This window comes from Actinia tenebrosa, unplaced genomic scaffold (genome assembly GCF_029948245.1).
Source record: "Actinia tenebrosa isolate PJP-AT-01 unplaced genomic scaffold, QUT_ActTen_1.0 PGA_scaffold10__47_contigs__length_13832649, whole genome shotgun sequence".
Lineage (NCBI taxonomy): Eukaryota > Metazoa > Cnidaria > Anthozoa > Actiniaria > Actiniidae > Actinia > Actinia tenebrosa.
The window spans coordinates 9,234,373-9,248,967 of NW_028292570.1; the positions used below are offsets into that span (position 1 = coordinate 9,234,373).

The 14,595-nt window shown below is 36.2% G+C and overlaps 2 protein-coding genes across 3 annotated transcripts in view; one reads left to right on the top strand and one right to left on the bottom strand.

The window, feature by feature from the left end:
- The window catches only part of LOC116303747 (unconventional myosin-Ic), a 23,703-nt gene extending 14,537 nt beyond the window's left edge, over positions 1 to 9,166 (bottom strand). Inside the window, exons 1-12 of one of the 2 annotated variants that reach the window (XM_031713335.2) lie at positions 9,057 to 9,166; positions 8,736 to 8,894; positions 8,267 to 8,382; positions 6,688 to 6,782; positions 6,142 to 6,245; positions 5,624 to 5,704; positions 5,161 to 5,230; positions 4,977 to 5,086; positions 3,769 to 3,990; positions 3,299 to 3,370; positions 2,405 to 2,524; positions 1,918 to 1,988 (exon numbers count right to left, since the gene is read on the bottom strand). In XM_031713335.2, the coding sequence (XP_031569195.1) occupies positions 1,918 to 1,988; positions 2,405 to 2,524; positions 3,299 to 3,370; positions 3,769 to 3,990; positions 4,977 to 5,086; positions 5,161 to 5,230; positions 5,624 to 5,704; positions 6,142 to 6,245; positions 6,688 to 6,782; positions 8,267 to 8,382; positions 8,736 to 8,861 (1,187 nt within the window). In that variant the 5' untranslated portion in view covers positions 8,862 to 8,894; positions 9,057 to 9,166. Of the gene's footprint in view, positions 1 to 1,917; positions 1,989 to 2,404; positions 2,525 to 3,298; positions 3,371 to 3,768; positions 3,991 to 4,976; positions 5,087 to 5,160; positions 5,231 to 5,623; positions 5,705 to 6,141; positions 6,246 to 6,687; positions 6,783 to 8,266; positions 8,383 to 8,735; positions 9,005 to 9,056 lie in introns of those variants that run through there. The other variant, XM_031713334.2, reaches the window with a different exon arrangement.
- Positions 9,167 to 10,394: 1,228 nt separating this feature from the next.
- Positions 10,395 to 14,298, top strand: LOC116303750 (L-threonine 3-dehydrogenase, mitochondrial). The gene is made up of 6 exons (XM_031713341.2): positions 10,395 to 10,635; positions 10,900 to 10,942; positions 11,547 to 11,617; positions 12,053 to 12,375; positions 12,889 to 13,246; positions 13,954 to 14,298. The coding sequence occupies exons 1-6, from the start codon at positions 10,527 to 10,529 to the stop codon at positions 14,100 to 14,102; spliced, it is 1,053 nt and encodes a 350-aa protein (XP_031569201.1). The 5' UTR covers positions 10,395 to 10,526; the 3' UTR covers positions 14,103 to 14,298.
- The last annotated feature ends 297 nt before the right edge of the window (positions 14,299 to 14,595 follow it).

The window sequence follows — 14,595 nt, forward strand, 5'->3', positions numbered from 1 at the left end:
ACACTTCAAGGTTCAATTACCCGTTTGTAGATTCGTGTAATTTCAAATCCAGTACTACAAGCTATTTTAAGACCCTGAATAATGGTCCTGCATGCCCGGGGGGGGGGGGGGGGGGGTACTCCCCTATATTTGCTATACGGGTATGTGCCGCCCCGGTTTTCAATAATACAGGGAAGACAATGAATAACTTCCAATTCTATTTGAACAAATCTAAACTAGAAAACGTTAAATCATATAAATATTTAGGATTAAATTTTACAACCTTTGGAAACTTTACGTTTGCAAAACAAGAATTAAAAAAAGCTGCATTAAAGGCACTATTTCAGATGAAAAAACAAATGGGTGAATTTTTCACATCCAATATCAAATTAACTATAAAACTGTTTGACTCGCTTGTTACACCAATACTTCTATACGCAAGTGAGATATGGGGTATCGAAACATTAAGCACCAAAGACCAAGAGCCCATGGAACTTGTTCATTTGAAATTTTGCAAAATGCTCCTCGAGGTGACAAAGAATGCTAGTAACCTTGCATGCAGAGCTGAGTTAGGAAGGTTTCCGCTAAAATGCAAAGCATGCAGTAGAAGCTTTAAATTCTGGCATAAAATTATAAAGTCGGAACTACACCCAAAAAAACTTTCAGCCGAAGTCTACCAAGATATTAAAAATGAAACTAAAAAAGCCTTTTGGAGCATAAAAATTAAAACTACTTTAGAACAACTCGGATTGGGGATAATTTGGATGAAACAAAATGAACTTTCTCCAAGATGGTATGAATATGGAAAAATAATAACCCAAAGAATATATGACATTGAGAGGCAAATTTTATGGAGTAATCTCCACAATGATGAAAGGAAAGACGACAGACATAAAAATAAACTCAGAGTCTTTCGTCAGTTCAAAACGGATTATAACTTTGAAGAATATTTAAGTCAAGTCACCAATATTAAGCACAGAGTGGCGCTTACAAAATTAAGAATTAGTAACCATAAGCTTGAAGTAGAAACGGGGAGGTATAAGAGGCCTTATCTCATTTACGATGAAAGGATTTGCCCAGTGTGTAAGTCGGGAGTAGAAAACGAAAAACACTTTCTAGTTTGGTGTCCACTATATAACTCTCATAGAAACGACTTAAGAGAGTTCATAGAAAAAAACACCAGCATTAATTTCAACAATATGAGCGCTGACAGTCGTTTTATGTTCTTAATCAATTCAAAATCAGCGTCTCTACAAAGAGCCATATCAGCATACATTCATCAATGTATGCTGATACGTAAAAATGAATTAAGAAAATTATCTAATACATAGTATATATATATATACCTATAATATATTTGGAATCAAACACTCATGTACTATTAGTATAAGGTGCCAAATAAAATTGTATTGTATTGTATTGTATAGGGTATGGTTTTTCGGCTTTTGGGTCTGTGGTAGGGTATCATTTTTTGACATTTTGTCTGGGATAGGGTATCATTTTTGTCTGGGATAGGGTAGACGAATTGGTCGTTTTTGTATGGCGAATAGGCTACGCTTTCTGACGGCACAAAAACAATAAAAACGTTAATAAATATTGATTGCATTCTATTGAATAGCCGTCTTTTCCCTCTATTAGTCTAGGATAGGGTGTACAATTCTTAATTTTAGTCTGGGGTATGGTATGTAAAATCAAAATTTTAGGTCTGGGATAGGGTCAGGGTTTTGAGGTCCTGGCGGCACACCCCTACCCAAGTTGGGGGGGTACTACTCCCCCCCCCCCCCCCCCGGGCCTGCATGCTGGAGCTAAAAACTCATGCACGACCTTTCATGGAACAGACAGATGCTCTACGAACTTAGCCAAAATTTATGCCACAATTGCCACAAACAAAGCATAGAATGTATCATTTTAAAAAACAGAATGTACTCGATGTCTTACCCGTTAGACTGAAAAATCTCAAAGCCATAAATATCAAGTAATCCCAATAAGGTAATAGGACTGTTGTGCTTCTATAAAAAAAATACAAACGAAATAAACATGAGTAGATGGAAGCATATGCATGTGGTGTAATAGAGATGATGATGATGGTACGTAATGATGACGAAGATGTGGATGGTGTTGTTGAAGGTGGTTTAGAATACGATGATGACAATGATGATGGTGGCTATACTAATGGTGGTGGTTGATATCGATGATGATTGTGATGGTGTTGGTGGTGATGGTGGTGTTAGTGATGGAGTTGATAAGGAGGATGGTGATGGTGATGGTGGTGATGATGATGATGATGATGATGTTGGTGGTGATGATGATTATAATGGTGTTGGGGGATGGTGATGTTAGTGATGGAGGTGATTAGGAGGAGGACGGTGGTGATGACATCACACGCAACCCAAGAATATAATAACAGATTCAGTAACAACCCAACCTTCCTTTGCAGTGAGCCATTGATACTGCGTACAACCCATGTGAACAAACGATCGTAGATTGCTTTAGCCAAGGCATCTCGTGCATACAGTGCTTGGTCGTAAGTTAGACGAGTGTTCATCTAAAAACAAGTAGAATGATCAAGTACTGTTAACTAGCGTATCGTATTTATAGGCACTAACTTGTTATGCTCAAGTGGGAGATTTAATTATCTTATTCTATTTTATCTTATTCAATATTTTAACAGGAACATCTAATTTAGCACAGGCTAGTTTAAATAGAGTCCTGCATAAAATAGATATAATTACAAAGTCAATAAACACTACATGAATTACAAATTACGGATACAATATAATAGTAGTTCAAAACAAGACAATGCGTATAGTCCTTTCTAGCGTTTAAATTGGCGCTTGGCCTTTGCCTCAAACTCTCCGAAATTGAAACAATGTCTTATATCTAACGGAAGTTGGTTGAAAGTGAGCACGAAAGTGGCTTGAATAGGTAATTATTGTTCGTTCCTTCTCGTAGAAGGGCAGCGGACAGTTCAAACCTTAAAACCTTCAAAAAAAAAACCTTAAAAACTTTTATCGTTACCCTGGATTAACAGCCGCTGGGCTGATCAAAGTCAGGACACGGCTAACTCACGGATCAATTGAATTGAACCCGTGAGTCGAGAGGGGAGAGGCGAGTGCAATGGTACCGTTACACCTCCCTTGAAATTGAAAATACAGCGATTTAGTATTTTTTTATATTCAAGATCATGTGTCATTCCCTCGAGTGTTATTTTGGTGTTTACCGTTAACACTTGATAGACACGGCATTAATATACTATGGATGAGACCAAAATAAGACATGGTCTGAAATTACGCCATCAAACTGGTTCCGTCAGCAATACCTTCTCTCCCTTGGCTTCAACAGTTCTTGATGTGAGAGCAGCTTCCAACACATCCTCTGGACATCCAAGCAGCTGGGAAAAAAAGAAATCCCCTTTACATAATACAAACGACGTTTCATGGAAGCCTTGTTGTTCAATGTGAATATCTTTAATAAAAAGATGGAGATGAAATAGTTAAGCGTGTCACAGCGAAAGTAAAGGAACTTGAGAAAAAATTCGAGTCCCATAAAATCTAGGCTCGTTTGGGGCAACTTCAACATCAGGGACCCGGATTGTTTTCTGAGCTCCATACTCCCGCTATGGCACGCAAAACAACCTCATCTCATATTGATACCAGAGAAACTATTCTACACCTTGATATAATATATTTCTTTTATCAAAGGAGAACATTTCTATCGTTTTGACCCACAACATGGCTATGGTGATTCTGGTTGTCAACGTTAAAGCTGCGGAAAGAAGTATTTGTTTACCTTGGATATGATGTTAACAGGGCGAGCATTCTCTATCGTGATTTGATGGTCATTTCCCTCAGTTATCTCTTGAAAGGAAAGAGTACCCAGGTGCAAAACAGAGGCAACAATGGAGAACAAGGCATCCTGCTTTTCTTTTGTCAGCTCAATGACGGACAAAGCGTTCTTTACGACTTTGAAGTCAGACTGGTCATTGATAGATGACACTTTAACGCATTCACCCTGGAAAATTAAACAGTCAAATCCGTCAGATCTCAACACTGCGTTTAAGTTGTGCTAAGTGGTTTTATAGTAAAAGACGCTTTTACATGCAACAGTTTTTTCGTGCAAGGTGTCTCGCAAAAAAAGCATGTTGCAGATTGCACGAGGTTTCTTCATGTGTCATACGCTCATGCACTGTCGTCGTTGTTGATGGTAGTCTTTATTCATGATGTCGTTGCTTTTGTCTTCGTTGCTGGTGAGGTTGCTGGTGTTATTCAAGACGTTGTTGTTGTGTCGATGATGATGAACTTGTCGTTTTTGCTAACCTTGCTAATCCCTGATTTTGTTGTTGTTGTTTTTGTTGCTGTCCTTGTTAGCCAGCGTTGTTGTTGATGATGATATGATGATGACTCCGTTGTTGTCAAGTTGCTGCTGCTGTTGTTGTTGTTGTTGCTATCGTTGTTGTTGTTGGTATTATTCATAGCACAGTTATTGTGATGTATATAGATGATGATGTCGTTGTTGTTGCTGCTAACGTTTTTGAGCAAGGTGTGTCGCAAAAAAATTGTATTACTGCAAGTGACAAACACACGTCATGTTCTATTTCCTGATTATTAGTTGTTGGAAAAGTAGAACGACCTTCTTTTTGCAACACGTTTTTATGCAAAGCAAGTTCCAACTGAATTTCCTCGAGTAACATAGTCTTCTACAAAGTGCGATAATGTTGTTCATGAGAAACATTGCACGAGAAATCTTTGCGTGTAACATCGCAATAAAACCGTTATCAAAAGCGCGTAGTAGAGAATAACTTTCAAACCAGACGCGAAATAACCCTTTTTTAAGCTTGGGCATAATTTTTTCCAATTTCAGACCAAATGCAATTCACTAGAGAATAAGATTTTTTGCACCGTTAAACAAAGAGTTGATACTCTAGGAAATGACATGTGGTCTGAAATGGGAAAACATTACGCCCAGGATAAAGAGATCTATTATTAATGATATCATACTTGGTTCAGATAAAAGTATTCGTTTGGGTCTCTCTCCAGTTGCAGTTTTTCAAGAAGGTCCTTATCCCCACCTTGCAACAGTTGGTAAAAAATATGGAAGTTTCTTTCTCCTACGAGATAATGGATTTTTAAATGTCAAGAAAATAAAGAAAAGACAGCTGGTATTTTATAGTCATTATTTTACCTTTAGCTTGATGGACAACTCTTGATTTTTCCAAAAGATAGTTCAGAATGTGTCCCCCGAATGGAGCTCCCTATATAAAATAACACAGAGAAAGGATCAATTACTCTGGTAATCTGACAATGCCAAATGTAAATGAAGGCTTAATTGTAACTATGGAAGTGTATTAGGGCTAGGAAGAGGAAACAAGATGAGATGAGATGATACAGAGGATAGGAGACAATATGAGATGAGAGGAGATGAGATGAGAGGAAATGAGATGAGATGAGATGAGATGATACAGAGGAAAGGACAGAATACAATACAATACAATACCATAAACTTTTATTTAAGGAGTGTGACACAATTAACCCAGAGAGTTATCCAACACGTGGCCCTCAAAGAATACAAGATGAGAGGAGATAAGATGAGAGGAAAGGAGATGAGATGAGTGGAGATAAGACAAGAGGACATGTTATGCACAAACCTTAAAGTCAAATTGAATGTCCATGTACTTCCCAAACCTACTGGAGTTGTCATTTCGATTGGTTCGTGCATTTCCAAAGGCCTATAAAAAAAATCAACCAAATGTACTATATTACATTGTCCAAAATATTGGTTTTCCTGATCAAGATTAAAATCTTGAGGCTAAAAGGATCTGACCCACTAACTCAGGGAAGAAGGATCTAGCAGCTTGATTTCCCAAAGATGCAAGGGGACTAGATATTTTCTACAAATACTGATACACATTATTTTTGGCAAAATGCAGAAGCATATCCAAAATATGTTTGCACGGAACATATTTGTATAAAACAGATGCATAATCTAAGTAATAAAGCAACAATAATAAAAACGCTGGGGGAGTAAGCCATGTTAAAAGAATGTGTCAATAACTTTTAGTGATACAATCAGATACAATCTTCTTTAGGGGTGGGTCAGGATATTACATAGTCCCTCTTTCCCCTTCCTTATATTATCCACTGCTAGCAATCAACATAACTTTACCTCCAACACAGGGTTAGATTTGAGCAATCTATCCTTGACTCTATGCACTTCTGATGACGATGTGCTTATGGCAGCAAGATACTCAAGAATTCTCTTAGATGCCTCTAGAATATGTACAAAAATATACAAAAAGTGAAAAGGTGAGAAAGACTGGAGCCTGACAAGGGCGGATCCAGGGGGGATTCAGCAGAAAAAAAACAAAACAAAACTGAAGAATTAGATGCTTTTTTTATTGTTTTCCATTGTGTTGACAGAAGAAACTCAATTAGGCCCCCCCTAAACTTGATTAGCCCCCCCCCCCCCTTAAAATTTTGGCTGGATCCACAATTGCCTGAATCCCCTAAACTTCTGTAAAACAGCTAACATTTATCGTTTAGTTCCAGAAATTATCCATTTAAAAACTCCCCTAACCTAGAAATTCCAATTTTCTTCTATACAAACTCTCTATTTTTCCATTGACCCCCCTACCCCTTGGAGACTTCAAATTTTTCTGTGGGGGGTGGGGAGGGATGGATAATTTCTAGAACCACACATTGGGTGTCTTACCAGTTTTTCCTGCTCCGCTTTCACCAGAAATTAATATACACTGATCCCGTCGTTCCTCCTTCATGGAACGATATGCTTCATCAGAAATTGCATAACTGTTTTAAAAACAACAATTCAGATTGACAATATTAGGGGTTTTTAATAATCTATCGATACCCTATTGGGGTTAGAATAACTTTTCTTCATGCAATGCTCAACTTAGAAGTCATGATTTTTAAATCTATTCAGTAATAAGAACAAAAAAATTGTGCAACTTGTTAAATTCTGTTGCTTTTTGAGTTGCAGAGTGAAGTTTTACTACTTTGCACTATTACATAATTATATGTAAAACAATATTATAGTATAGATTATAGATAGAATTGTATTAAATTAGAAAGCTTTTTTTATTCAATTTTATACTATAAAAATAATATATTGTCTCATACAATAATATAGAATATTTCTTTATTTGGCACTTTATTTATCCTATAGAAAGTACATAGGTGATAATCTAATCCTAGCTTATATGATTATGCTTTCGGTTTCTCTTGTTGGCATGCATACAAATGTTTATTAACAAGAGCTTGGATCCCTACCCCCTACCCCTCCCCTTCCCACTCCCCTTCCCCTCCCCCCCTCCCCTTCCCCCTCCTCCTCCCCTTCCCCTCCCCTTCCCCTACCCTCTCCCTTCCCATCTTCCCTCCCCAAAAAACACAGAAAATGCCCTGAAAATTAAATTCTCTCAACATGCATAGTAATCTTGACCCTTACTCTCATCTGTGATCCCCAGTGTCTGCTTGTCTGCATACAAGGCCAAGACCCCCCTCCTCCAGTTATCAAAAAATATATTGTCTGTCAAATGAATTCTCTCCATAAGAGACATTCATTAGACCATGGACGTCATTTATAGACATCACCATATATCCTCATACATCTGATTCATGCTTCCTTTCAAAAACCCCAAGACATATGAAGCTGAATAAAGCTCTATTGTTAACAAAATTTCTTAATATAGGAAAAATTTGACAATGTCTGAGACAAATTCCAGAATTTTTTTACAGAAGCTTCACGATCTAATAGTTAAAAAAATCTCACACAAACATTCTAAAAAGGAAAAATATTTCGATAAATTATGAATATACCTAACAGCTAGAAACATCAAATTTCACAAATTATTTTTATCAATTTTACAACAATAAATTTATTCAAACGATTTCCGAAGGTAGGTGCATTGAATATCTCTATCATATATTGATTTTAAATAATTTATCATTAGTGTTATGACATGAATAAATTTTATTAACAATCGTCGTATATATTGCTACGTTACCAAATAAATGAAAGTAAACATAAGAAACTTCACAGCTTCAAAAAAATAATCCAAGTTTTTACTCCACAATAAAAATCTAGCACCATTTAAACAGTTAATAAGATACCAAAAATTATATAAAATATAAAAATCTTATTTTTTATTTTGTAGCAAAAAAGTTTGAAAACTTCAATTTCCTTGTTGCAAGTGTGATGGAATTTGTTCCAAAATTTGAATTTTCCATAGCTTGCCAAGAATTGTTTTATAAAATTAACAGAGAGTGTTACTTACATATGAGGTGGAAGTTCATATAAGTTTTCTCCTCGGTATTTTTCGATCATTTCAGGGGTGTATAAGGAGAGATCTTGATAGGGGTTGACCGATACAACGACAGTCCCAATGTAAGTCTATAAAAACAACAACAAACAACATTAGTAAACTGATATTCACCAAGAAATATAAAGATTAAAGATGAAAACTGAAAACAATACGAATGATATGATATATCCATACAAGTATCAACAGTAAACAAGCAAATCGGATCGTTTTAATAAACGCAAATATTCAAGAGTTCGAAAAAAATCTTTTTTGATATCAATATTTAAGCCTTATTGACTTAATGAACTTACGAAATATTTTTAATTTTGTTCACCAGATTCATAGCGGCTATTCGACGATTTCCGATTTTGCGTTAATTTATCTAGATTTTAGGATTTAATATTTCATCGGATCAAAGATCTTTTTTTACAAGCTGACTTACATAAATAAGGTCAGAATCGTAGCGCTTCTGCAGGTTGTCAATAAAGGCATCTTCACTTGTGAAGTCTTCTAACAACACAAAATCTTGCACTCCAGCTTTGTCTCTGGTGTGGAGCCCACTCTCCATCTTAAAGCTGGTTATAATAGGAGTCTTCTCAGCCTGGGGAAAAGAATGGTGAGATGAATTCATCATGGAAAGATGGAAAAGTCAACGCAAAGCAATCAAGACGCCGGTAGCTTTGACAGTTCGAAAAACCATCGCATGAAAAATAATTTATGTTAACTCCTCAGCAACAAAAATAGCTACAATCCAAATATATACCTTCTTGCTTGATGGCTATCAATCACGATCCTGTTGTATTTAGACAGTTTGCGTGTAACTCTTCAAATACAAACGAAGTTTACTTCACCGTGACTCGAAGTATAATAAAGCCACTGTATTAGGAGGCGGTGTCGGGATTGATCCCGCGACATTCCCGCGGTTGTCTAGTAATCATGACTTCCGGTTGGTATTTCGTACATAATCATGTACCGCGTTATTTCCGAAAAAAAAAAACAACTTAGGGCTTAAAGAGAAAAACCAATTCTTTTTGATTCTCAAGCTCAAGAAAAACATTGAATTTTTCTATTCACATTAAGAGCTTTAAGAATGTACTCTTTTATTATGAATTTCTCAATCAAATGTTTATTGAAGACATGAGGATGAGTGACTCAGCTGCAAGTAGGATTTCCGTTTGTAAAATTTCAAAAAATTCTTTTTTTCGGAATACGGTCTTTTTCCCACGACATTCCATAGCCTTAAGACGTCTTTTTTCTTTGAGTTTTGTGAAGGGTTTTGTCATTTGTTATTAGGGGGGAGGGGAGGTCGAAAGACCCAACTTTGTGTTCCGTTTCAGCTGTTCGTCATAAAAATTCTTCATTTACATATTCCCTTTATATATTTATACATTTACTAAATATATCAAATAAATTCTTGTGGCTCTCCCCTTTAGTTCGACAGGCTTCTCTAGTACAGATATTTAGAAGAAAATTAGAATATCCCGGGATTCTTTTTTTTTTTTTCAATCGAAACTGGAAAACTCAGCTAGTTTAAAAGAAGATGTGAGAGTAAGGTTGTAAACAAATATAATCTATCTTCGCACTAAAAATAGCCCAAAAACAGTTTTGGAGGCAAATATAGTTTAGTTTAGCGTCCTAGATATTTTGGTTAATGGTGTTTCTAACTACCCATCATATTAGCTGTCCTCTGAGTATTTACTGAGTTGGTTTCATGCAATTTCCCACACATAGTGCTCAATTTGACGTCATAAAGCGCATGACAATCACTCAAAACACGCAAATCCTCAAAACTGCCCTGGTTTTTAAGTTCCTTTTCTATCTTTAAAATTCTTTTTCCAGTTTCATGTAAAAATCTCAATAAATCTTATCAATAACTATGAAAATAATTTATAAATGACTCTGTAACCTTTCTAACGACCCATAAATAAAAAGTAATTTCTTGGCAACGTGAATATTGAAACCTTGTCCCTTTTGAACCTTACGTGTAATTCAACATTTCGTCTAGAGTCACGCAATCTTGTCACGCCTTACGTAATATGCCATTCTCCCGCCACAAATAGAAGACATCCCTGATTGGTAAGAATGTTCAAACACACCCCTGTCATGCCTCTGTGGTATTCATATTGTTACGCTCACTGTTCTCTAGTTGAACAAGAATCCGACTGAGAAGGAACGCTAAAAATTGAATACTAAATTTAAGAATATCTGGTTTCTGAAAAAACTAGGAGACGCTATGTTGTCAAGATACGCGAAATTGTCTCGATATTTGTGTTCGACTGGAAATATTTTGTTAAACCGCTCATTCCACAAGGAAGTACAGACACCGAGAGTTCTTATTACAGGTGAGATGAAACGACAACTTTTTTCTTCCTTCCTCGTGTAGTCATTGTTTTTTTGTCAAAATGAATTCAGTATTGACTCTTACGATAGCTTCATAAGTGGTTAATCCTCGAACGAATTTTGTTTGTTGAATTGTTATGTTGAATTTGTTTTGTTTTGTTTTTTTCTTTGCGACAAATTTTAACCTGTTGTTTTTGGTAGGACGAGAACACGGAATATCAATTCCACTTCAATTTTTTCCACTAAGAATCTCTTTTCTTACTTAGGCAGTCTTGGTCAACTTGGAACAGGTCTTGCTAGGTTATTACGGTAAGATCATAAAACTAGATCTTTCGCTTTTAATTTACCGAAACACATGTAAGATTAATATCTTGGTCAAACGACGTCGTTTCGTGTCAACAACTTTTTTCGAATCGGGCAAATTTATTTAGATCTTTCTACAAGTTTCCTTCGAAAAAATTTCTTTATCATTTGGTACCAAAGGTGGACTATAGAAGTCTTCACCTTGTCGTGAAAGTCACAATCATCATTATCAAACATTATCGTTTGAACAAAGTTAATATTTGACTATTGCGTAATAAATAGTTCCAACACTGGTTGATAATTCAGCTAATATACATATAGTTTTTTACAAGTAAAACTGTTCACCTAAAGTACTTTAGGTTTGTTTTTACTCAACCATTATTTGATCGTTGCTAGCTTAGTACAAAACAATATTTTTTCGTATGCGTCTACGTTCTGCCAGACAAATCGATCGAATCAAAAAGATTTTAAAACCTCGGGGCAACAGCGCAAATGGAAAGGAATTAAACCTTAAAATTTCGTCCCAAATGTAAACATTCAAATATTATATATTACGATCTTAATTTGTTGATGAAATCACTATTTACATTTCATATTGGATTGATTATAGAGACAAATATGGCCGAGAATCTGTCGTCATGTCTGACATCGCGAAAGCCCCTCCAGAGGTCCATGAAGAAGGTAAAGAATGGCTTCCAAATCAGGGCTTATATAAGTGATTCCAATAATAGCGGATATTTTTTGGATTATAGCCAGCCGTTTTAGAGTATATGTTCTGATATTCTATCGACATAAGTCGCATAAGGATTATCAGCCATCTTGTCAAATTGAATTTTATGAGGATGTTAAAAAAATTACGAGAATTTTAACACCTGTAAATATATGCCATACTTATAGAAATGCTGCTAGTACTATGAAATCATAGTAAAAATGATTCATTTTGATATTTAACATCCTTCCCTTGAGTGGATTAAGTGCTAACGGGTAAAGGGAATTCACACCCACGAGGGACAGTCTTTGAAGTGCTCATAAATGAATATTCATATCGACATTTTAACTAGAAAGCATGAAAAACATAAATATCTAATAATGTTCATTATTATGCCTTTGTTGTAGGGCCTTACATCTATGCAGATGTTCTGGACTTCCAAAGTCTCCAGTCTATTGTTGTCAATTATGATATTGACTGGGTGGTTCATTTTAGTGCCCTATTGAGTGCTATTGGTGAACAGAATGTCCATCAAGCACTTCAGGTTAACATTCATGGCTTCCATAACATCACAGAAGTGTGTCGAAAATATAACCTGCGACTCTTCTCTCCAAGTACTATTGGTGCATTTGGCCCTGACACACCAAGGAACCCCACCCCTGATCTCACAATCCAGAGGCCAAAAACGATTTATGGTGTTTCTAAGGTCCACATGGAACTTTTAGGAGAGGTAAAGAATTGGGTACATTATTAAATATACATGTAGTTACTGCAGTCAAGCAGTTCCCCAGAAACTCAATCATAAGAGGTTTGAAACGTGTAACAGCCATATACATTTCTTTAGTGCAATGCTCCAGAATATTCAAATGATTTTTTTGACAAATTATGTTCAAGTAAAAACAACATCCTCTTGCTTCAAAAATTCACAAAACCAAATTAAAGACAGATATTTGAAATGTTTTGATTGAAAGCAATTCAGTAAGCTTTTTTCTGAAAGTCGGGAAATTTGTAGACAAGTTTGATATGTGATAGAAGCAGCCATCTTTACATGTAATCAAGCGTATTTTCAAAAACTGTATGGTATCAAAACTTCTAATTTGCATATCTGAATTTTTCGGAGCATGTTAAATAGGTTCAGTGCGAGGTTAGTCTGACGTTTACCCTGGGCCTTAGTTATACCCTTTCTCCCCAAATGGCAGAGTCAACATTATTAATTATAACATTGCTTTCTGGATTATTTCAGTATTACCATCACAGATATGGTTTGGATTTCCGCTCAGCAAGATTCCCTGGAGTAATCTCTGCTGATTCCAAGCCAGGGGGTGGAACAACTGATTATGCAGTTAACATTTTTCATGAAGCACTAAGAACTGGCAAGTACAAATGCTACCTACGCAAGGACACTCGTATGCCAATGATCTATATTCCTGACTGTCTTAGAGGTACAATAGAGCTTCTGGAAGCTCCACAAGAAAAATTAAAACTAAGAACTTATAACCTTGGTGCTATAAGTTTTACTCCTGAGGAATTGGCCAAGGAAATAAAGAAGTTTATTCCTCATTTCCAAATAGAGTATGAACCTGATGAGAGACAACTAATTGGTAAGCACTCCTAATCTTGAGATGCAAATGCAATGTCGGCTTATGACTAACAGCAGTTGCAACCAGGGGGGTACTCCACCAGGATTTGGGTAGGGGTGTTCCGCTAGGATTCAGAAAGGGGTACCCTGTTTATGACAAAAAAAACACAAATTTGTAGACCCTGTTTATGATAAAAGATATGATTTCTTGCACTGAGTTTCTGTTTCAATTATCATGTCATCTTGTGTATCGTTTTTTTGAAGACCATAGTAACCAGTTTTGGTCAATACAAAAGTAGAAACCCTGAATATGACAGGAAACTCGGGGAAAAAATTGGAATTTGAGCAAAATTACACATCCTGTTTATGACAACAAGCTTGAAAAACCATACCCTGTTCAGCGGATCATCCCGTATAGTCCATATATGGGAGTACCCCCTGGGAGTTGCAACAACACAGTATATGTTACACTAGGTATATATTTCATGCAGCTTGCATGTGTCACACATTCAACTGTAATGGACAGTGTAAGAGTAGGCCTAAAAATAATGGCAGCTCATTGGACAATTGTTGGGCCATAATAATTTGAACTTGTCTGATAAACTCTTTTCGTTGTCAGTCATTTTGAAGTATGACTTCCAGCGACTTGTAACAATATGATTACTGGTACATGGCTTTAGTGTAGTTGCTGCAGTCTTCTAATGGTCCTCAATTTGATATCTTTTCTAGCTGACAGTTGGCCAGAAGTTCTAGATGATCACAATGCTCGGCTTGACTGGGAATGGAAACACAAGTATGACTTGTCTGATATGGTAGCACACATGATGCAATTGCTTGCACCAAAATATCTTGATGTAAAGACCAGTACTAGGAACTAGTGCCTTGAGCAATATCATATTCAACATATGGTTGTAAATTAACGACCATGGCCAGTTTATTCTGTATACTGTATATTTAACAAATTTACGATGGTTGAGCGTGGTATGTCCTCTTATTTACCACGATATGACGTCAAAAGTTGGTCAAAATGTTATGGACTCACGAGGCGTAAGCCGAGTGGGTCCATAACTAATTTTGACCAACGTTTGGCGTCATATCGTGGTAAATAAGAGGACATACCACGCTAAACCATCGTAAATTTGTTTTTTACTACAAAACTCACAAAACTCTAGGAAATAGACTGCACGAAATCTTGCATGACGCCATTTGTTGGTATGGCCTCTTATTTACGACATTTTTTAACCAATCAGCGCGCGAGAAAATTTACAATCGTGGTAAAAATATATATATATATATTAAATGGACATGAGTAGTTGAATATCAGATTTTGATATTACACCAACTTTGTAGTCACAAGTTGCTGGTTTGAAT